Source organism: Glossina fuscipes, unplaced genomic scaffold, assembly GCF_014805625.2.
Source record: "Glossina fuscipes isolate IAEA_lab_2018 unplaced genomic scaffold, Yale_Gfus_2 60, whole genome shotgun sequence".
Lineage (NCBI taxonomy): Eukaryota > Metazoa > Arthropoda > Insecta > Diptera > Glossinidae > Glossina > Glossina fuscipes.
Genome location: NW_023998432.1, coordinates 4594707 through 4619067, shown reverse-complemented (window position 1 = coordinate 4619067; position 24361 = coordinate 4594707). Strand labels below are relative to the sequence as shown.

The window sequence follows — 24361 nt, the reverse complement described above, 5'->3', positions numbered from 1 at the left end:
ATGCTTTTCGGACGACGCCCATTAATAATAATATTATAATTGAAACTGGTCTCCCAACTTTAGAAAATAGACTGTATGAGTTAAAAGCTAAAATAGTTCCCAAGCTTCTTAATTCAAACAAATCTATTCTCGGTGATGACGTGAAAAAGATTATTATTGCGAAGAAAATTCCAAAGTCACCATTTGCAATTGACTATTGTTCGTACGTCGCAAAGGAATTGAATATTCCCCTAAAAATTATCCGCTCTTTTGGTGTTAAACCTCCATGGATTTTGAAAGACTGCTCTTTTGACATCTCGCTGTCTATGCACAAGAAAGAAAATACTCCAAATTACGTCTTCAGGAATCTAATAGCTGAAAAAACCCAAGTATTGGAGAGTACTGGTTGGAATGTTTTTTACACAGACGGCTCAAAATATTCTTGGAACTTCAAAGGTGCATCGCAAGAAAAGTTAAAGAGAAAATTACAGAAGAAAATCTACAATACCATCACCAGCACTACTCTTTTATTAACCCTCAAAGAACTCCGCCTTTATACCCAACACATGTTGAGAAAATCAAAATCCAAATATTTTCGAGAAATCGCGTTGGCCGCTCACTATAAAACACATTCTCTGTGACTGTGTAATTTTACCTTGGCTAAAAGTATTGCATTTAGAACGATAAACCCTAAATCAGCTACAGAACAGAATATCAATCCAATATATTACTTTATTAAAACAATTAGGGTCAATATCTAATGTACTTTTATAAATTAGAGCCGATAGTCTGTTGCTAGTGCTAGTGTTCAATGTCTTTTTCTTTTATTCTGAGAATTTATTTCATTAGTCTAAAATTATAATAATTATAATAATAATAATATATACCGGCTACCAAAATCTGGCGTAGCCTCAATATTGATTGATCAATTGTTTCAGACATTCTGTGTGTGGAATCTATTCGATTTTTATAGCGGACTTACGTATAAACGCAATAGCTGTATAGATCTTGAAACGAGCGTAACCCTAAACTATCTAAAAACTACGTTACCGTATATACAGACATAAGATCTTTTCGAAAACTAATTTTAAAAAATTCCAAAGTTATATTCATTTACTAGACAAAAGTTGACAAATAAGTGCACTTGTTTACTTAGGTTTGCTGATATAAAAGAAACCGCAGTACAACAGGAAATGCGACATAAGGTACAAATCCATTGTAAAATGCAAGACCTGTAATTATTTCATCGTATGTTCAAATAAATTGATTTTCGATTGTTCAAATAGTGTTCATAATAACAATAATAAATCTATTAAAGCAAGCTTACTTCAGTAGAACGCTATTGTTGATTGAAAGTGATGTTCATCGATACCATTATCTAACAAAATAGAGTCCCCATACCGAGAAAACTTATGGAGAATCAACGTCTAGTGAATATACCAAAGTAAAGGGTAAAGGAGACAGCGTGTAGCGCGTTTAAGCTTTTCATTTCAACTATGCAGATGATTGCACAGCTATTAGCTCTTAACTCAAAATCTTGTATTAATCAATGAGTTGTAAATAAATTTTCCTACATTATAATACCATTGCAGCCTAGGGGGTGATCCTTCACATTACATTTTTTGTGGAAATATGTAAATTGCTGTGGAGTGTCTTTAAAATAAAAATAGGTATCTGTGTACCTATACTATCCTGTGATAGTGTGCGAAAAAAAACAAATACCCAGATTTTGTTTAGCCTGTTTTAACCTAGCCAATCAGTTAGGCTCATCTACCGCACAGTCTGGACCTTGTCTCCTTCTACTACCGTTTGTTAAGAGGCTAAGAAGTCCAAGATGCCTGTAAAAATAATTCAGTTCAGTCTGACTCCTAAAAATCTGAAAAATTCTATAGTGATGCCTAAGGGAATTTATTTAATAAATGGCAAAACGTTCTCAATCCATGTGGCATATCTCTGGCTTAGTAAATTTTGTTTAGATTATAAGAAAAATGTATTGTATTATTTGCAAAAAACCACCACGAATTTTTTGCTTGATTAATTGTATCGACGTCGTCCCATAATAGTATGATACTATATGGATATATAGATATATGCAGTGGAGACAGCTACGTTTGTTCCATCTTACAACTTAGTAGAGTACAAAGTACAATAGTGGGACATTACCTTAATTGACTTCAATAACTTTCCCTTTAATATGGGCAGAATCTGCATAGGTCAAATCATAGCGCAATAATTTTTCGTCTGGACTAAATTCTAGAAAAAAATTAAAAGCCTTCACTGTAGAGCAAGCAGTAGTGGTTTTGGACCTCAAGGATAATATTAAGCCAAATTAATTCAAACATTATCAGCAAATTTTTTTATAAATTATGAGTAACAACGATATTTAAAATTTTTTAATTTTGCCGAGTACTTTCAGTTTTTAATCATTGTAAATATGTTGGATGCTGGTTTTATCTCATCTATTATTACACTTGATCTTGACTCTTGAGTCAATTGTGGCTGAGAGCTGCGGGTTTGTGCTTGAGAAGTTTTACATTTAGGTTTTGGAATTGAGCACCTAATAAATGGAGGAAGTCTTAATTTCCTATACAAATCTTGAGATCTTTATTAATTTGTACAACAGATAAACAAACAGACATTATTAAATATTTGCAGATATTACTTACTTATAAAATTTTTAGGACATATATTTGATCGTCAACTATCTCAAGCGTGTCCTAATATTCTCCTCTCTCATGCTTATTCCCCTTTTGAAGAAACATATATATTTCTGCTAATAGATAAGTAACTGGCAAGGTGGTATAAAACTTGCGCAGCCCAATCTAAATGAAAAAATAAAATTCTTTTGCTTTACAGAATGTATGTAGAGGTAACTTGTTAGTGCATCCAACATTTGTTGTTGAGTTGGCAAACAGCAATGTAATAAAACGAACTCCTTTCGTGATGGCTGCAAGGTCTAAACATGAGCTAAACATTAAAGTGTAATAGACAGTAAAAACTTTACAATAAGAACTGAAACCAACAAAGGTCGTTGGTACTCGAACTACTTCGAAAAAAATAACAAACGTGAATTTTTGGGAAGATCTAAGTATCAAAAGTCAGAAGTGAAGAAGATATAAGATAAAACTGCGCACATTTCCAAATTATTTTTTACCCCGGCGACGCGAATTCCGAAACGCAGGCGCAAATAATTGATTTTTTACAAATGCAAACTATCAAATAGCCATTTGCCATTTTAGCCTTATATAAGATCCAATGGTTTCCTCTCTCTCTTCCCTCCTATAAAGGAGGTTGAACAATAGTGTACTTTCCAACACTAAAAGCACGATTTTCAATGCCGAAAGCTACGTTAGCTAATAATTAATACTTTGTAAAAGAGTGCTTACTCTTCAAAAGGTGTCAACTAATGGGGAGAATATATTGAAAATTGAGAATTTTCAATTCTAAGCTTCAAGTTTTATTAATTTGTCATAACACACATCGAGCATATTCTCGCATGAGACTGATATTGAAAATTTTCGGAAGGTGTGCTACACTCTTTACATTCAGTTCCTTTTTTTTTTAAGATTGTTTTATTTTTACGATCAACGGCTTACCTATTTACTGTCGGTTTCAGTAAAACAGAAGGTAAAAAACTTATATCTTCCTCGAATTAAACCTGTCAGAGACATCAACTAAGGAAACAGCTGCCAATACTTGTTAAAGGTATATAATTCCAGCAGAACAGTTAGATAAGGAGTAAAATGGAAAGATAATAAAATAGTCAGAAGAGAAGAATAAACAAAAGGATAGATAAATTCTTCATCAGATAATCGGATATAAAGACGGACAGACAAACAGAAATTAATAAAGGAATGCTAACACTCGAATCGGCTAATTTGGACATAAGCGCACATATAAATGGAGAGACCATGTAAAGGTCACGTGAAGAGATATGGCTAAATCAAGTAAAAATCTCGTATTAATCATTGATGGCAAAAATATATTTCAAATGATCTCCAGATGTTAAATGTTTCACTACAAATTGACTATACTCTTGTTTTTCGAAGGCAGCAATAATAATTTTAAATTAAGATAAAAATTACTATTAGTTGCAGAAGACTTAGGTATGGATATTTTACATAAATATCCATGTAAATATCTATACTAGCATATCTATACCAGCCGATATGTTTTTCAAGCTTACCCCCATTTCCAGATAAATGGTATAGATGGGATATGGCAATGCAATTATCATTCCCGTTAACCACGTCGCACAGGAGCACACAAAAGCTGGAAAACGACATTTGATTGGATCACTGAGCCAACGCATACGATCCCAGGCAATAAGTATGTGCGTTATTATGGCCACATGCAGTGGTATATCCTGAAAAATAAATGAAAGCATAATAAAAAAGAACGGGACAGACAACTTGCAATTTAATGATGCATAAAGGAACTATATTGTATATTCTAAATCGAGGAGCTATAATACAGCAAAGGGAAAGAGGGGGACCACATATTTCTTAAAAGAGGATTGTGGAAAACGTTTTGGATTCATGCAAACTAGTCATTAAGTTGCAGATCCACCAACAAAAATAACAGGGAAAGGGGGAAAAGGTGAGACTTCTTCGATATATACATCTTCGTAAAACTTTAAAAGTCTGTCTAGAATATCTGGCCATATATGACAAAAAGGGAAGAAAAAGAGAAGGAATATGACGGACTTAATAAAATCTGCTCCGCGACACGTTAAAAATTTAATATTCTGAGTTCTTAAATCCGCACAAGTTTCATTTGCTTTTTCTTGGCTGAAGAACTGTAATGAAAAGTTGAAACAAAATTTATCATCCTCCGAACTACATCGAAGCGCAACTTAAAGTCTGATATTCTGGCTATTGTTTTTCTTGTCGCCATATATGGAAACCCCCACAATTGACGACGTATATCTTGCTAAGCTAGTTAGTTCAGGAAATATGGTGGGGTGCTCCTTCCATCGGATTCCATAGAGACTGTCACAACCACAACAATGTCTTCTATCAGCCGCTTTTTAAAAGGAATATGTTCCACTAACTAACTAGAGGGAGACACGGTATCGTTGCCAAGGTCTACCCGTCATATCTACGGTTTCCTGCTGGCCATTTGAAAGCAAAACCCGAGATGCATGAATTTGTTCAAAAAGAATAACGGAACGTTTCACTGCACGTTTTACCATATTTATTTACCAACCCCAACCAACTTATCCTCAACTGCTGATATTACTTAGGAGTGTCTTTTCAATATTTGCTCCTTACTTGGCACGTTAAAATATTAAAGCAGGAGCAGCAGTTAAATGCGAGCTGGTTGAACGCTGAAAGTGAGCGTCCCACACATCTTTTTGTCTTTTCATTTTGTCTACTTTTAATAGGTGCTCTCTTGAACAATAGTGTGAACCAAGCATTAGCTGTCACTATAACATTAAAGTCGAAATTCAAAAGCAGTGCTTTCAGAGAAAAAGAGCTTTGTATATATAAGTATGTAAATATATAAGCTCTTTGTAAGTCAAATAAGGGAGTAGACGATTTACCTAGCAATAATGAGGGAAGGAGGAAATACAACGATCGCCCTAGAATGATATTATGGAAAAGAATTACTTTTACGTTTAAAGAAGACGGGACTAGCTAACAGAAGAGGAAAAGGGAAGCATTAAGCGACAGACAATAATAACCGGGCGGTAATCATGTAAACAGACAACAATGAATTGGGTGACCATCGTCAAGAGAAATCAATCGTGTAGGCAAGAATGAACCCTTTCGGTTACGTTAAATCTGGTGACAATAAAATTGCTGTTGTTGAGATTAAATTTGCATTCGTATTTAAAGTAAACCAAGCAAAGTTACCACAGATCCCTCCTTTAGAGTTGCATTTGCCGAAAAAACACTGTAAAAGATAAACAGCTGTTAGGAAATGAATTATTAACTTAAAAACTTAAACAAATTGAAAACAAACAAAATAAAGTGTGTTCCAAATTAGATGTGAATTGTGAAGAAAAAAAAAAATTTGGTAAAAGTAAAATTTATTTTTAAATATTGAGGTAAATTAAGCACCGTTAGCCACTTCCAGCACAACGCATCGTAACTTGCTTTTATGCTTGTTTATTGAATAGGGGAACAATGACCACCACCGTACAGAAGAAAGGATCACCATGACACGGACGAGAGAGGCTTTGCGGGACGCTTCCGACACTAGCGGTACCTTAAAACGAGTCAGTAAATTTTTTCTAATTTGTACAAACGACGTATAAATTTATGATATATTGTTGTATGTATGTGATTTATGCACAAGTTACAAGTTTCCAAAGCAAAGGTGCGATGGTGTGTATAGAGGTTAGTACTACGGTTTTTAGTTATTTCAAAACTCTACCTATAGTTTTTGAACAATTCTCTAGGTCTTTGGCGTATTCTAAAGTAAGAGCGAAATAGCTCCTACAGCCCAAAGGAGTTGGCAAGAATCGCAAAATCGTTTGTACGACGATTCACAACAGTTGCATCCTATGCAAAGCGGAAAGAGATCATTTGAATTCACCAGGATTCTAGGGGGCCTTCGAAGATAATGATGTTGATGGTTGTGTGGATTCACCACGGCTGAGGCACTTGAATGAATAAGTTAGAGCATTGCTGGCACGAAATTTATAAACACAACAATCTTAAAAATGTATTTAAAAAATTTACATAAAAATTAAATAACAACTGGTAGTAAAATTTTTTATAAACTGGATCTTCTTTTTAATTGTAACAAGGAAAGTTTAATAAAGTGATGAAGGAAACATCATTTATATGAATTAATCACTATAACAGAACTGTTAATATTCATTTTTACGGAAAATCTGCATCAGATAATATAATAATATATAACGTACAATAACAAACATTTTTTGCAATAAAAAACGTACAAATTTGAACTAAATTTTGAATTTGACTCTGGATTTGACTTTATTACTTTTTTCATTTGTAAAATTGTACATAATTTTCTATTCCTTTCATATTGCATGCTTGTTATTGTTTATCATATGCAGTTTGTTTATACAAAACAAGTAAACATCAATTTGGCTCGCATTTTTTACGCCTCGCTCCGTTATTAAGCATTGAAATGGATAATTTGAAGCTAGGTATTGGAAAGTATTGCGAAGCTGGCGAAAATGGTCCTCGATTAGCTTCTTGGCGATAATCAATTGTGTCCTAAAAAACAAGCGAGACCTATAGTTGAGCATAGAGCTAGCAAAGTGTAATGCATTGATGCGACTTTTTGTTGAAATTTTAAAGAAAGAGGAAAAAATTCAATTAGATTGCATTAATTGACTGATATTAAGTTAAATTCAGTTAATGGAATAAAATAAAATTAAATTTAATTGTCGGTCTATCAGGTTTTCAGAATAAACTGTTACGAGAAACAAACCAGAACACAAATAAGCATATCCAGCAAATACGATAAACAAAGGAAAAAATAGTTGAATTCTAGTTTTGTATTGAAAGACCGGTTTACCAGGGACTACAATAGGAACACGGCTTTGGGCAATGCTTGCTCTCCTGATAGCATCAAATGGAAAATCTATAACACTATGTAGTTAAGAGATTTCGTAGCGCGAAATTAATAAATATGATATGCGTACAAACATTGTGTTTGTAAACATTTTCTTTTTTTTGTAGGACTGGAACAAGCTTGAACATGGAACCGTTGGCAGAATTGACTTCTCATTACTGAGTAGTAAAGCACCTCAAATAGTTTTGAAAGGATATCTGTCTCTTCAAAACGAAAGACTGAAAAGGGTAAATGCAAGTACGAAAAGAAAGCACAAGAGAATAGCTATCAATTCGAAAGATCTTTTGCTCAGTCATTAGCAAGTTACATCCTTAAACTCGGATATCACATATATACAAGTATATCCAAATCATAAAGTGGATTTGAAACCTACAATGAATTCTTCAAGCTTTTTTATTGTAACTGAAGTTCTAATTTTGCTCCTTATTATGAAAGACAATTCATATTTTCATTTCGTTTATATAAACTCATGGGTTCAAAGTTTCCGTTAAATTTATAAGACTAAATTGCGAAGTTGCGCTGTCTCCTGAATGATGGTTCGCACTACGGTTTCTCCTCTTTTAAAGTTGACTGACATCTGGCACTTTCTCTGATCCATATATCTGTAAAGAGTACAGGGTATACGATGTGCTGAAGTAAAATTATAACACATGGCTCCTGACAAACATAGTTGGCGTACAGGAAAATTTATATTAATTCCCGTTTATAAAATTTAGAAGAAGTTTAAATACTACGGAATTCGTATGAACTCTAAATTGCCGGTCGTCCTTCTAATATGTATGGTCAAGGCGATTAAAAATAAGCCATCGCCATTTCGGTTATCCTACAAAAACTTTACACAGAATCGCTTTTTGTATTTACGACAACGACAATAACGCTTCCATACCATTCCCATTATCGTGACTAGTGTAATTAACGCTATTCATCTCCTTAAGTCTCTCAAATGTTTCTTTATAGACCAAAAAGCGTCTTGGTATTAATGAATGCTAATTAATTAATAGTACATATTACGTTACTAGCTATTGTGTGTTCAATCAGAAGTGTGTTTCTCGTCGGCAGTTTCAAATTAATATTTAAGGTTTGGAAAATAAAATCACGCACTGCAGAAAGATTTTCTTTGGGCAGGATAAATCGGGAAAAACCAAAATAAGAATACGCGAGATATTTAGTCTTCAACTTCAGCTTGTACAGTAAATTGAGTCGCTCTTAAGACTACAAACTAAAACGACAGAAAAATTGAGAAAGCAAAACACTTTTGCGCATAAGCGTCTGTATGAAAGTACGTAACTAGATGCTGCTAGTTGAGTGTTTTCTCTGGATGCATTTTTTTTTAAGGCAAATACCAGAGAGAATTAAATGACAAGATCCAACATTTTGTTCAAAACTCCAAGTAGCGAATTATTACGCACCTTCTGCGCTTCTGTTATCAATAGTAGTAATAACATTCTCAGCTTGCCCTTTCATTCCCATCATTTGTGTGAACAAATAATAGTTAGTCTGTTCATAGTTTCTCGATAAAATGTGACATTCTGTCGAACTTTTGCAGTGCAAAAGCATATGCAATTTTATGTTTGTAAGTGAACATTTGCTATGGTATACATATAAGCGTGTACATACGGAAAAACCAAACAGCATACAAATTTTATGTTTGTCGAGTTAATCGCTAAAACTTGAAATTCTTGGCCCGGCACCATGCCGATTTACAGCATACTAATCGGTAGATTAAAAAAATAACTTTATTTGCATAAGCTTTTAAGTATTAAGGACTAGTTTTCAAGATTTTGAGAGTATATTCATTTATTTAACTGTTGTGATTGGATTATAATTATTCTTTGGGTACTACATTATAAATAATTTAAAGATATTGTGGACCATAGTTCCGATATATAAACAGTAAAATAATAAAATGATTTGAATAGGCGCCGTATACAATAACACATTTGTGATATGAAAGATTGGACAAAATAAAGTCAAATATATGTGTAAACAAGTGAAATTAATAAATATATAAATGATATTAAGTTTTTATGCTAGATAAAGATGAATTCCTACAACATCTTTTTTTAATCATAGTATAAAAAAAACTTCGTCATACTTCTTGATATGAAAATTTTCATTAAAATTTATTGATTTATTTGAAGAACACAAAGTTTAGAATTCTTCAAAATAAACGATGAAAACAAAACGAATTATGTTTGCTACATATATACGTGTTGTTTGCACTTTTTTCATACATACACATTTATATGTATACCACAGCACGTATACGTATTCCAAAGCACAGAATATTATAGAATTCTGGTTGGCAAACGTTCCAGAGAATGTGTCATCTAATCAAGAAACTATTACACAAATAATGGCAATGAAAGAGCAAGCTGTCAAATTGCTGCTAATTACCAGCATTACTACTGTTATAGATAACAGTAACACAGAAAGAACACAATAATCCCCTACTTTAATTTGTGAATAGGATATTAGACCGTCTTGTCATTAGTGGTCTTTGCATCTATTTATTCTTTTTTCTCAGAGCTAAAAAAAAAACACAAGAACAACAAAACAGTCTGCTTATGACGATATTTACACCGCTTTCAGAGAGAAGAAAAAGGAACAGACATGTACAGTGGACCAGAAGTAAACGAATCTAAAATATAAAATATGACATACAAAATGTGAAATACAAACATGGATTAATAGTTATTAGATACTGACTTAACAATACTACTAGTCGGAATTGTCTTGTGCTGTGAAAAAATCAGTTTCTATTTCTTTTGTTTTTGACTTTAAGAAATCTTTTGGTAAAGAATTTGTTTTGGTTTATTAACTCTGCACTTCATTGGCGCACATATAAACAAATGCTAGTCATACGATAAGTTCTTCGAACCATGTGATTTCGGTTTAATGAAAACATAAACTATGCTTACAACCGATTTTGTGCGTTGTGTCGTACATAATGCAAAATGCACTCATAATAATAATAATGATAATAATAATGCGTTACGCGATAAATCATTCGGAGTCATTGCTTTTTAGTTTGTAACCTAAGAAGTTGAAGTTAAAACGGTTTACTACAGATAAGAAGAAATCTAATTTTATTCTTTCAAAAGATTGTAAAACTACACATACTTATAAGTCAATGTATCTTATACAGAAAACAGTGATACTAGCTTACAGAAAACCAAGCAATAAAATTATTTCTTCCTTCGTTGCGTTTTTATACATTGTGTTCATAAATTGAACAGAATTTGTAAAACGGTTAACAATTTTATGCCCTTTAACGCAATAAAAAAAATTCTTTGTTTCTCATCCGAGCAATGTGTTGTATCAGCAATAACGTCATGCTCGCACAAAACAAAAATATAAAACTTGATAACGTGGTTTTATATGCTGCTGTAAATATGTGAAAGTTTATGTGAAGATATTTAAAAGCGATTACAAGGCAGAATAAGCATATAAAAATATAAACAAGTTGTTAGTCTCGGCAAGTTAAAGACAACACTAAAACTTTTATGACGGTTCGTTAGATGCTTTTATATATATAATATATATGCAAAACGAAAGTCGATATCGAGATGGAAATGAATTACCAAAATTCAGACTCATACATGGTATATACGTTATATATCATAGGATGTATTATGAGCTATATTTTATAAATTACACATTGTGTATTAAATATATTATACACATTATATATCATATATTACACATTATATATTATGTCGAATTTTAATTTAATTTTGATCAATGTTTAAAAAAATCTTTTTAATTATAGGTACTGCTAAACCTACCTGAAGCATGGGCAAAAAGAAGCATAAAAATTGCCCAAAAATCCAATTTTGTATTATCATCACCATCAGCGTGATGGGCAACACGACAGCACACTGTACGAAGTGGCATAACGCCAAATTCATTAAAAATACTTGTGTCACGTCCCGATAAAAACGGTGATACAAACAACAACCAATAATGGCAACATTCATACCAATACCCAACATGGCCAATATTGCATATTGTAAGAGGAATATCCAAAAAATCGATTGAATGCTAGCCTTTAGTATTGGACCATTAAACTGAGCAACAATATCTTTCGTTTCGTTAATATGACCAGCCAAAAACTCTGCTATATAATAGAGATACTTATCGGGTGCATCTCTTAATTTGGCCTCAATATCGGCTAAATTGATGGTACTAACAGCGACATGAACACCATTATCATGTTGTGAGTAATGCTGTGGCTGCATTGCTTCTTGTGTCATAGCGGAGCTTTTCGACACGCAAACGTATGGTGAAATATCTGAAATTATCGTAAATTTAAAAAGTTATGTTTATAATATAAAAGGACATTTTTTAAAAAATTGTTTTATGAAAAGATATTAATAAATACTTATGTAAGCGATCCTTGTGTTGTACGACTACCACTTCATTCATTAAAATTAAGTATTTAAGTTCAAAACATTAAATGGATTAAGAGTTCTATGTACAGGATAGGTTAAGTTTGTGCGGATATAGACCACTCTTTTGTTATATTGGCTTGTTTACAATCATTTTCTAAGTTGGTTTACGCTAGTCTGTCCACGCATCCTTGTGCTCAACCGACAAGTCATAAGTTTTCAGATACTTCAACAAATTTGGTTTACCGAAGTGTTTCAGCCCAACTTTTTTGAAAATGGATTAGATCGGACTTTTTCCCGACCTACTGACTGAACATAAGAATACAAAGCATAAGAAAAGATAGTTCCGTCTCAAGTCTTTCTGGACGTATAATTTATACTCTTCGTACATTTGTAGTTGTAGGTTTTCAGAGTACTGTAACTTATGAGAAATATGTACGGTGGTATTTATTTGCTCTTCGAACACATAAAATTATTTGTGAAGCTGCCTTCAGTTCTTATTTTAAATTCTATTCAAAAATATACACTCATTCATTCTTGCACGAAAAGACAATTTGCGTAACTCTCTAACGACAGCTACAAGTTAGCATTTCATTAGGACGACAATGATTTATGCTCAAAAAATGCCTATATAAAAGAAAAATAACTGCAATTTGCACGACTTGTGAAAATTGCAAACTAACGAACAACAGATTACCACTGAAACGGAAACATTAGGATGCATTGCAATTTCCCTGCGGGTACAGCTGATAAACTGAAGGTTTTTAATCAGTGTTTCATCAGCAAAAGAACAATATCTATAATAATAACAGCAAGATGTGAACATTTTTCTGGCGTATAAAGATATTAATGAGTAAAAAATCCCTTATGTTTATTAGCTGAACAGGGAAATCGTAAAAAAAAGGTGAAAAGAGCAAGCAATAAACTATTATTTGCCTTACGATGAACAATGGATACTCACCATCTGAGGTAAATATATAAAAAGACACAATCATATCAGAAAATTTACGGCTATTAATAAATAACCTTAAAAGTAATAACAATTATGAATATAACTGCAAGTATAAATATAAATGTAATTAAAATTATGTATACATATATATATAATGTAGCATAAAGTATAATAACAGCCTTAGATTGTAAATCGACTGGCCATATCAACGCTCCGTCTTTGCGTGTTTAAAAAGCTAGACGTTACATAAAGTTATATTTATGATTGCGGTCCCTCAACAAACTTCGCAAAGACAAAACATTGACTTCTGTAGCTAAATAATTCTTTTCAAACCATTTATATTTCACATTTTCAACATATTTAACTTCGTTCTTGGAAATTAATTATAAGATTATGTATACAACATTTCCGGGTGTTAATATAAGTTTAAAAATTTCAATTTGGCATCTACTTTCCTCTGAAATAATAGACTACCACCATCTTTTTGCGTATAAAACAAAAACGGTTCTTCCGCTTAGCGGAAACGAGTTAAATCATAACGACGAGAAGCCGGAAAGTACGTAGAAAAAGCCGTTAGACATGGTAGATAGCATAATACCCTGCTCATTACCTTTATGAATGTGTAAAGCAAATTGATGCTTACAACACATAAAACATTGTGTCAATTTTTATTTTCTCTTTTAGTCGTTATGATATATTAATTTACTTTGAGGACTCATCCAGTCGTATTATTCATATTATGACGTACAAAATCGGGCATCCCTCATATTGCTGCCTACAACGCAATGACCTGAATTAGATGATTTCAATGGCTATATTATATGATTTCATTTCATTCTTACTATATTATTAGTATACAAACACCCCTACATAACGGTCACCCGAATTATGTGCTTTAAAGAACTACATTATATGATTTAATTTCATTTTTATTAAATTATGATTGCATAAATATCTCTACATAATCATTATTATTGTGGAATTAAATGATTTAACTCCACTTAAATCGCAAGATTATATATATTGTATATATATATATAAGTGTAAGAGTAGTCATTTTTATATTACCGGAATAAACTCGGCTTACTACGTCAACCAAGGAGAGTGCTTCAATTACGCTGGAGTATAACGACGAAATGGGTACTGGCGAAGGTGTCGACGCCTCGTAAACAAATTTGTGATAACGTGAACCATGGTGACGTCTGAGCAGAGTCCCAAAATACCAAGTATTAAAGTACCACGTTATAATATTGTATATATGCTGAGACACGTGTGTAATAAATGCGTTGATTTTGATAAAATACTTTTTTCGCACTTGTTCAAAAATTAAATTTTCTGATATGTTGAGTGTCTATCGAAGTCGAAAGGCAGTCGAAATGTGATGGCATACAATTTTTTTCGTTAACTATGCTTAGATGCTCGTGTCAAAATATTTAGTAAGACTGTGTAGTGATTATCAAATTAAGCGAATCGTGTGCGTCAGTCCATCAGTTTTTATACTCTGCGCTATTTGTAGTATAGGGTATATAGAAGTAGATGTTTGTAATGCATAGAAGAGCTCATGCGATTGATCCAATTTTCTCGAAAATGAATTTTTCAGAAAATGTTTCTTAACCGATATAAGGTTGTCGGCTCGTCTTGAGCTGGAGATTTGTGATAAAATTGGTCAACTGCCATATTTTAGACAAAGAACGAATCTTGTTGAGAATGGATTAAAGTGGACTATTTTTTCTATCACTTTCCAGCGAACGTCTTATTTAAAAAAAAAATTACAATTTTCAGAAGTTCGCAACGGAAATCACTGAGTAACAGTATCTCCGTATTAGTATCGATATAAAAATGCGATAATTTCTTGGACCTTCTCCCATTTCAACGTTTTTACGAATGTTGAGTCTTCATATTATAAAAAAAAAACTCATTTTCAATATTTCAGTGTGAAAATTTTTAAATACCTGGTGATGTTGACATAGAAATTAACTTTATTAAATTTGTACCACGTATATTTATTTTTTGGCTCCCACCCCATAAAATGGCTCTCATGAGAAATATACCTTTATATGTCAAAAATATCTGATTGTGGAGTTTTATTGCAAAAATTGATGCATAAGGGCTGTTTGATATAGAACTTAATTGTATCAAATTCGAGTTAAGAAAACTTTCTGCAACAATAGCAACAGTTAATGAAGAGTAACCTTATAATGAAAAAATTTAACCAAAGTAAATTCTCCTCTTCATAATAATGATGTTATCATCAGCCGAAACAAGTTCTCATAAAATTCACGGCGCAACTGATAGTTCAGCTGCTTCTCTACGTACCCCAACAACAGCTCAACAATTGACGACGGGAGCTATGGAAAGTTCATTCTACTTATTACACAGCAGCAGCAGCTGCGGTCTGAATACTACTTAACTGCTAATCGGTAACTGGTAATTTTTTTGCGGACCCTTTAAATTAGTTAGGAGCACGGATCAAAAACGCTCGTGAAGTAATGTTCAATAACAGCAAGCGTTCAGCCGATGGAAGTTCAAATAATACTGTTTAATAATATTTAGCAGTTACGTACTCATGCCAAGGTTAATGCGTCGGCATTACATCAAAGTTCCGCATCGCTCGCTCGTTTTTCTTGAGTGGCTTACATCTTATCTTTAAGAGGAAATAATAAGCGTCACAAAATTTCATCTGCGGTATAAACAAGAGCAACAGCATTCCCCCGCAGCCGTAGAGTGGCAACTGGTACTACAGCTTTATCTTCTTTGGCAGGACACGCTGCACCTGCCTAAGTGCTATTTGAAATGGTGGCACCATTTTCAGTATTTTTCATTGGCCAACCTGTACACGCATTTAGCGCATGACATTTATAGCCTTCGACGTCCAACTTATAGACATCATGTCCCATCATCCCCATAGGGGATTGCAACTCATATTTTGTTAAATGACATCGTAAATGAGGATTATTGTCCCTTTTGTGTAAATGAAACACATCGGATATTTGTTCCTAAAGGACTTTTATCTGTCCAAAAATAACATTTGGGCATGGTTTGTAGGCTGAAAATGTTGTGTCGAATACAAAAATGTCATTGCAATTACCGTAAAAGGAGAACGCTAGAGAAACGTGATGACTAATCTTTATAAAAAAAAAATTAGACCACTTTGACTTGGACGATACTGGGTGTAACGTGCCATACATTTCGTGACAAAAACAATTTATTGGGAGACAAGTTAAATGGTCATGTACTCTGCGAAAATGGCTACGTAAGTTTGCGAAAAAGACAATGCGATATAGTTCTGTTGGACTTTTTACTTTCGGGTTTTGTTGGAGCATTGGCGTACCCCAGTAAACCACGAACTATTAATGATCGTATTCATTAAGATTACCGTTGCTACGGATATATCTGAAAAAGCGGTAAAGATAGGTGTTCCAGGAGTCTCGAGATTGTTATTTACATGAAATCGTATTTAACTAAAAATGGTATCAACCAATATTTAATATAAAAGAAAAATCATATTGATATCTTCCACTGTTTAGTTTTTACTTATTCGATGACCCTTTATTTCTTGGCTACTATTGCATTTTAACGGCATACATATGTTCTTCTGACGTAAACTGGAAAGTTGAATCATATTTAGTAAAACTGCAGCCTTTACTGCATTCAAATTGTGGGGTGTTCAAACTGGCCTAAACAACTTTTTGATATATCTATAATAGAAACCAGGAGACCCGGAATGAGGAAGTTTTACGTCTGTATAAAACTCATCGTTTTAGGCATAACAGTAATGAATTTAACTCACCTTTCGCAACATTAAGACCACCGCAGTTTCAATCAATGCAGCATTCGATATATGTAGAAAACGCTTTAATTTGCAGTTAAATGAACAAACTTAGCCAATATCGGCAGTTTCGTGATGAAATGATTTGCACAAATCGTCGAAATTTAGTGCAACAAATTGATCGTACACGCATTGAACAAGCAATATTTACGCTATCACCCAACGGCATCTTAATCAAACTTCTATACGACAAAGGCTAAACAAAACAAAAATCCAAAAAATAAGCAGAGTAACGGCAGAGAAATGCGCACAAACTCTGTGTGAATACACGAAAGAAAAAATAGCACAAAAATTAGGAAACGTTCTCAAAAGGCCCCAGATATGTCACAATATTTCCTGACATAAGGTTCATTAAACTTTGGCCAACTCTTTGCCAAAAGGAATATAAATGTAGCAGTAATAACTGTACACTAGCAACATACATACTATATAACAGAAAAAACAAGCAAATGCACTGAATTCTCATCAAGTTTTCGCACATGTATAACACATCAAAGCGAACAACGTGACAGTAAACGTAGCTAAAAACTATTTGAACATAAGTTTTAGAGGATTGGTTGGCAAGTAACAACAAATTAAGCAACGTAAATTGAACGGAAATGGCCGTTTGAGGAAAATCACCTAAATCTACACTATGCATACACATACCAAGAAAAAAAGCAAAACTAATTTAAATGCAAAACAAGACAACAATATTTTTATATATTTTCCATAGGAGGGCTTTTTTCTACATGTAAGTACCAAAGGCAAAATACATATCACTCTCTACTTTTTGCGTACATGTGTGGGTATTTTCGTTTGTATGCCAAAATCAAGTGGAAGCCGTGTCAACTTTATATAGTCGCTTGGGAAATAAGCCAAATTTCTGCATATATGTAAAGCCAGATAGAATGTTCTACTTATACATGAGCATATGGCGTCGCAACGTGAACCTGTATACACACTTGGATTCATAAACGTATTAATATATATGTTCAATTTATGTGTGTATACATATTAGTATAGTGTGTATTGTTTGCAAGTGTGCTTTTAACGTTTTTAGCCAAGTCTACAAAAATTGTTTTGCCTCAAAAGTTCTCGTTTCGATTCACTATATATGTAGAAGCATATATATATATATTATATATTATATGTCGATGTGTGACTTATGTAGATTGAAATCCATTACATGTGTTATGTTTTTCTATAATATTTAATTAAATTTTATACGATTTTTGTTTCTATTCTATTTATATCCATCGGTAAGGGTTGCATAAGTAGCAAGCAGAGCGATGTTTAGATGTTATCGCATGGTTAGCATATTTACACAACGTGAATACTTCCACGTATACATTTGTAATACATTGAAAACTACGGATCAACCAAACGATAGCTTTGACATCGTCCGTACACGACTTGGATGTATATAATTATGCGTTCATGTTCGTTTAAATGCGTCATCGTAATCCGGCAAAATCCTCTCAAAGTTCGAACATTTTGGCTATCTTGAGTGATTTAAAATGGTCTCACCATCAGCTTTGCTTTGCTCCATCTTGATCTATGTAACTAAACGAAAAATTGAATACGAACTAAAAGAGCTTCTCGATTGAACAGACATGGTTTCGCTGTTGAATAAAATATTTAATTTTGCTGATGTAAATTTTCTCTCTTAAAAAATATTTGAAAAACGATTAAGGGCCTGGTAATTTCTTCTTCTTCTTAAAGGTATTCAGCAAGTTAACACCTCACAATCAAATGAGACACGGTGTTGTAATAGAAAAGGGTCATCGTGAATACGAAGAATTTTGCTTGAGCTTTAAAAAAAATCAATATATTGTTTTTAAGGGGTTTGATTTTTTTTTTAATTTTCCGCTAGAAGATGCTAACGAGCACATATGATATGAAGTGTACACAACAATTGTGTAATAAATTTGCTAATGGGACTCCGCTCTTTGAGGAGTGAGGGGAATATTGTCAGCAAGGATAAGAAACCAGTAAAACAACGCGTAGTATATAATATATAGTTCACTATAATTTTGGAAAAGATCCGCAGGTTGGCCGTGATTATTTATACACTTAGGTTGTAAATGAAAGGATCAGTGCATAAGCTGCCAAATTTCGAGAACGCTGCTTATCAAGAACAGCCTTTGAATCATGGATTCACGAATAGGTGTGCTAAGATTCGGACAAGAAAGAGCAGATGGTCTAGAGACTGTAATGCAACACACGTGCGCGAGGAGCTGTCCATTACATTAGTATTGATCGTTGCCGTTAATGGAGCAGATAACATCCTGATCAAGACTATAATAGCTAAACCGTGATCTGATATTTATTTATCCACCCAGAGAGCATAAATGGCGATCATAACTCGAGACATGCCATCGCTGCTGCCAAGCGTAAATTTTGTTGTTTGTCGAATATCTTTAGGCCAGAGGATATTAAAGCGCGACCGCCTGTGTTCTTCTTTGGAAGGCACGATTTCGTCAACAATGGTGTTTCTATGAATGCCCGTGTGGCGAAATGACAGTTAAAAGTTCGATATTTCGGATTGTATAATGAAGAACTGAACGATATGGGATTATGGCTGAAAGGTAATGCCTGATTATAGTCAATAAATAAGTAACGCGTTTAACATTTAAGCGAGACGCATAAAAGTTGTCATATTCTGTAAGCCCAGTGTGTGAATAGAGTTCATGGCATCTAAAGCTAAATGGACACATTTTTAGTGAAACCTACAAAATCTCAAAAGATTTTCTCTCGAATCAATTAACGCCCCCTAACTGACGTACTCTAATTTTAGCCTAATTTAATTTTTGGTCTCACTATTCCCATGTATACTTTGAAAATACACAAAGGATCACATCCACAAGAAATGCCTCATATCGATTTCAAACCATTCCTTAACTGAAAACGCTCATTGACGATCATATCAATATGAGGTGTAGTAGAAAGTTTTTTGTGTAGTGTAAAGCTTAAGAAAATAAAATTTTTTACGCTTTGTATATAGGAGCCGTTTATGTAAGTGGATATGATGGTAGAGTGCATGCGTTTTTACAGAATTCCAAGCATTTTGTCTTAAGAATAGACAGCGAGAGCTAAAGAAAGCTGGTAGAAATGGTATATCGAGTGGAATGCACAGTTTATCTAATTTTAGATCAGAGTCGGAACAGAACAGGATGTCGGCATATTCTAATATCGAAACATTCTCAGGTAGAGAGATAAATACGTCGTTAATGTGTGTGTTAAAGTATATAGAATTTAATACAGAATCTTGAGGAGCATCCACGAAGGATTGGGATTGCTTTGTAATGAAAGAGTTCTTTCAACAACGTTTAGTTAACGGAATTTTTCTTAATAATCGCAGTGATGGCAGAAGGAGTCGTAGAGTACTGATTTTGACTAAACTAAAAGCTGTTAAGATGCCTAGGAAACGCGCAATAAGAGTTTTACCTTTGACAAAAACTACGAACGGTTTTAGAGCATTTGAAATCGCATTGAAAATGGTTTTGATATTCTAGAAGCTATTCCAAACGGAAGCGTGGGGTTCTTTCAATAAGTTTTCGAAGACTAGAAACTAAGGCTATTCTTCTGGATGTATTAAAATTTAGTGGCAATGTTTTTTTTATACGTGGTAATTTGAAACTTGAAACAATTTGATTGTCTGTGACATATTGAAGGCGTCGTGTCATATTTCTTAAGAAGAGTTTGCCTGTGCTCAGCGTCTAAATCCTTAAGATGGCCGTTTTGGATTCCTTCTAAATTAGGGAAAGGGTGAGATATTTGTTGCTTTAGTAAATTCAAAAAAATCTTCCTCGGTAAAAGACTGCCGCGTCGCTCATCAAATAATAGACAGGGCAGTTTAAGGCCAGAAAAATCAGCAAGGTTTGCATAAAATTCATTAGAAATGGGTGTAGACGTGCAATCATGTGAGGATTTGATTCGTCCGAATCATTTAACCATTTCTCATAGATTCGAAGCTGGCATGATGACGTTCCGCCGTTTGCATTTTTCCCTCTTGAGGGTGTCCTTGCATTCCTTCTTAGTGCCGGATACAGCTTTTAAATTTTCCCTGGAAATTTTTTGCGTTTATTGACCGTAAGCGTTAGCTTGGAAATGACTAGATTGTATATACTGTTCAAACACTGTTTTATTTTCGTATGAAAAAAGGGTTGGAGATGTCGGTCAACTTTGATTAAACAGTATGCGTCATCGAAAGTTTCATTAGTAATAGGTGCCAGAGTTAATTTTGATAAGTTTTCCGCTTGAAAACTTGGTACAATATATATTAATTAAAACAGTTTCCAACTGCATGGATTTGAACAAGTTCAGAAGGCGCCATGTGTGGTGAGTTCGCTTGGTGCGGCAGAATTTTCTATTCGAGCTGCAACAGTGTAACCTTGACAACTCTTGCAACGAGTGACCAAAAAAAGGCTTTTCCAGTCAACCGCATGCGGGTAGACACGGTGATAGTTATGAACGATTATAGGAAAAGGGTGTGGCTTCATAGTTATATGACATATTTATAATTGACAATAGTTCAAAACAGGAACAATTTGGACAAACTTCTGAAAATTTTAACTTGTTATCAAAAAAATTATAAAACCTGTTTAAATGCTTATAAAATTTTCTGTATAAAATTCCTTTGAAAATCTTTTCATATAATAGATAAGCAGTTGCCGTGGCTGAAGGAATTTTCTAGTTGATTATAAGTTCTTTATTTTTTCTGTTTACTTTGGAGAAAAGTTTTCTTATTTTTCAGTTTCCCTACTTTCTTTTCCTCCTTTGACGCATGCACAAGAATGTATGTGAATAAAAATATTTCGAGCTTAACAAAAAAAATCAATATTGACTAATACACAAAATGCATTCTTCAGTTGAGTCTACGACTGTACACACATATTTACATGTGCCTGCACTTGTTCGTTCAATATTTTATTAGGTCATTGACTTCCATGTCGTGTAATATGAATAAACTCTGGAAATACTTAGAATTACTCCCACTAAAGAAGCAAAGTGTTTTCACAATTCTATAATTTGAGATTTTAGCAAAAAAAAAAAAAATTATGCTATTAATTCTAATAACGAGCGAAAGGACAAAGGGAATTGTCATAAGATTTGACATAATGCCTGCGCTTATTTCCATTATCGAGATGGGGATTCTAAAAATTTTTTCCGGAATTATCGAGCGACTCAAATTCTTCCTACGAAGTAGTAGTTTTAATTTAGGAAAAACGAAAGGTAAAGAAAGTTAAGAAGCTCGGTGGATGACACAATCGAAACATTGAAAACAGGTCTATAAAACTTGTCAACATCTTGGACATTAATAACGTTTTTCAAATATTAGAGCAATATTGTCTACGGTGTCCTCATTGAATGACGATCGATAAACGTTTCGAATGGGGCATACATTTGTCTGCCTTTTAAATGGTTGATATTCTCTGGTTTTGATATATCAACTCTTGTGTAAACCTTTCGGGTGGTTTCAGGGTGCTTTTGTCCCCGGAGTTTCATTGGACACACCAGAGTTTTGTCATATCGCTTATACAAGATATCTGTAGCAAATATTTAAAACCAAATTCGAACTTTATAAATATATTTACATTTGTTTGTGCTACTACTTTATGGATCGTTTTTCGTGAATATTTTCTTTAATTGCAATATTTCTTTTGCATATATTATAAATTTTACACCTATCCGTTATTTGGATGCTATCCTTACACTTTACTATTTGCATGAATATCATATGTATATAGAAAAAAAATGTGACAAAATTAAATTACTACTGACACTTCTATGCCTTCCAGTTTTATTTATCGTAAAGAAACTGGAAAAAATGAAGCTTCGATAATCTGTGGGGTTTGGTATTAGATCAATCCAATGAACCAATTTTTCCATTATTGCACAGATATTATAGGGCCCCCAGTGGTACACGGAAATTAGTGTAGCAAATGAGTAATAAGCAATAAACGCATCATTAGAGAGTGGAAGAACATTCATTTTGTCAAACCTCCAGAAAGAATCTTCAGAGAATTCATAAAGCATGTATATTCTTTCTGATCACCAAAGTCTGAATTAAACTACGCATACCAGTGTCGAAGAACATTTTTTTTGCTCCTCAAAATTGATATTGTCCGCACAATAGATATATGGATACTACAAAATTATTTCTTCATTACATTACTCTACCACAATACAGCTCCGAACACTAACACATACGTAACGTTCGCTAATTTTTATAGCAAGCACTATATTCATCACACATTACGAACACTATCCACAAATAATAGCGCACGCGTAAGGATTGCTGTTTCCCCTTCTCCTAAAGTAACAAAGCAACATAACATGTTCCTCCCAGCTAATTATAAACGCAATACAAACAATTAGGAAGTAAGAAAACTATATTCGTTCGTGACCGAATCTTTTATATCCATCACCGTGGTCCGAAATAATAGGAAAAGAACTAAATTTTCATACTCTATAAAATTGGATAGGCGCGGTTGATTTTTCCTATTTCTAGAATAAACGTGACAACTGATATGATGTATGTGTTGTACTTTATGGATAAAAAACAAAAAACATGGAAAATAAAGGCGTTCACAATTTTGGTTACATACTCGTGTGGGCGTTGTGGGCATATTCTTTGGAAAATCTGATCATTTTCAAATTCTTTTGCAAGTTTTTGAACGATATTTTCATTTTTGCGAATGGAAGAATGTCTATCACAGATACTACTCGAATACGCAGACGGACAAATGAACAAATGAATGGCGGACATGCTTAGGTGCATTCTGTATTTGAAACTTGAGTTTTGAGCCTTGCTGCGCGTCATACAAGTTTTAAATGAAAATGAAAATATGCCACACTTTAAAATTAAATAGACGTGGGCGATTTCTTCCATTTATGTACAGGTAAACCAGCATCGTCCACAGAACAGACGCTCAAATTTTTGTAGATTTTTCTCTTGTGGTTTTTGAGTAACAGGCAAAACACCAATCTTCTATTCCTTTTGAAAAACAGAGGTGTTCTCACATTACGCAGTACTGTAGTCATGTGTTTAACCCATTTACAATACCAACCTGCGTGCAAGAACTTTCGATGTTTCTGCCAAATTTGAAGCCAAAAGATTCATTTTTGCGGGAAGCGACCATTGTATTAAACGTTCTCATGTCACATTCACAAAATATGTCCTTCAAAGAACTCCTTTTTGTTTCTTCATTAGGATGTTCGTAATATAAAAAAGTATTCCTCGAAAGACATAAATTATATGTGCTGCCGATAACAACTAAATGGACTCTAGGTGGTGCGACTATTGCATAATATTGCATTTCAAAAACACTCACACGTTTTATAATTCTTTCTCATTTGTATTTTTATTATTGGCACTTCCATCTGATAAATACCTCACTGAAAGTGGAAAAACAATCAATGTTATGACACATTATAAACGACAAAAACCCCACATTTCATTTTGTTTATTATTTTACAATCATACTTGAAAAAATTTATCGTGAAAAACTGGACAATAAAAGGTAAAATGAATTTTATAGATAACGCTTGTTCACCAATATTTCCATCCTATACAAGCAGAATTTTCTCTGAACTTATTCTAAAAATAATCGAACTATCTAGTTAAGGAAGGCAACAACGTTGAATTGAAAAAAGTGTTAAATATCA

The 24361-nt window shown here is 33.5% G+C and overlaps 1 protein-coding gene across 2 annotated transcripts in view; it reads right to left on the bottom strand.

Annotated features, from left to right (window-relative positions):
- Positions 1 to 24361, bottom strand: part of LOC119637553 — a 77938-nt gene that overhangs the window by 27778 nt on the left and 25799 nt on the right. The window contains exons 3-4 of one of the 2 annotated variants that reach the window (XM_038033638.1): positions 11325 to 11830; positions 4166 to 4345 (exon numbers count right to left, since the gene is read on the bottom strand). In XM_038033638.1, coding sequence (XP_037889566.1) covers positions 4166 to 4345; positions 11325 to 11792 — 648 coding nt within the window. In that variant the 5' untranslated portion in view covers positions 11793 to 11830. The remainder of the gene's footprint in view (positions 1 to 4165; positions 4346 to 11324; positions 11831 to 24361) is intronic. The other variant, XM_038033639.1, reaches the window with a different exon arrangement.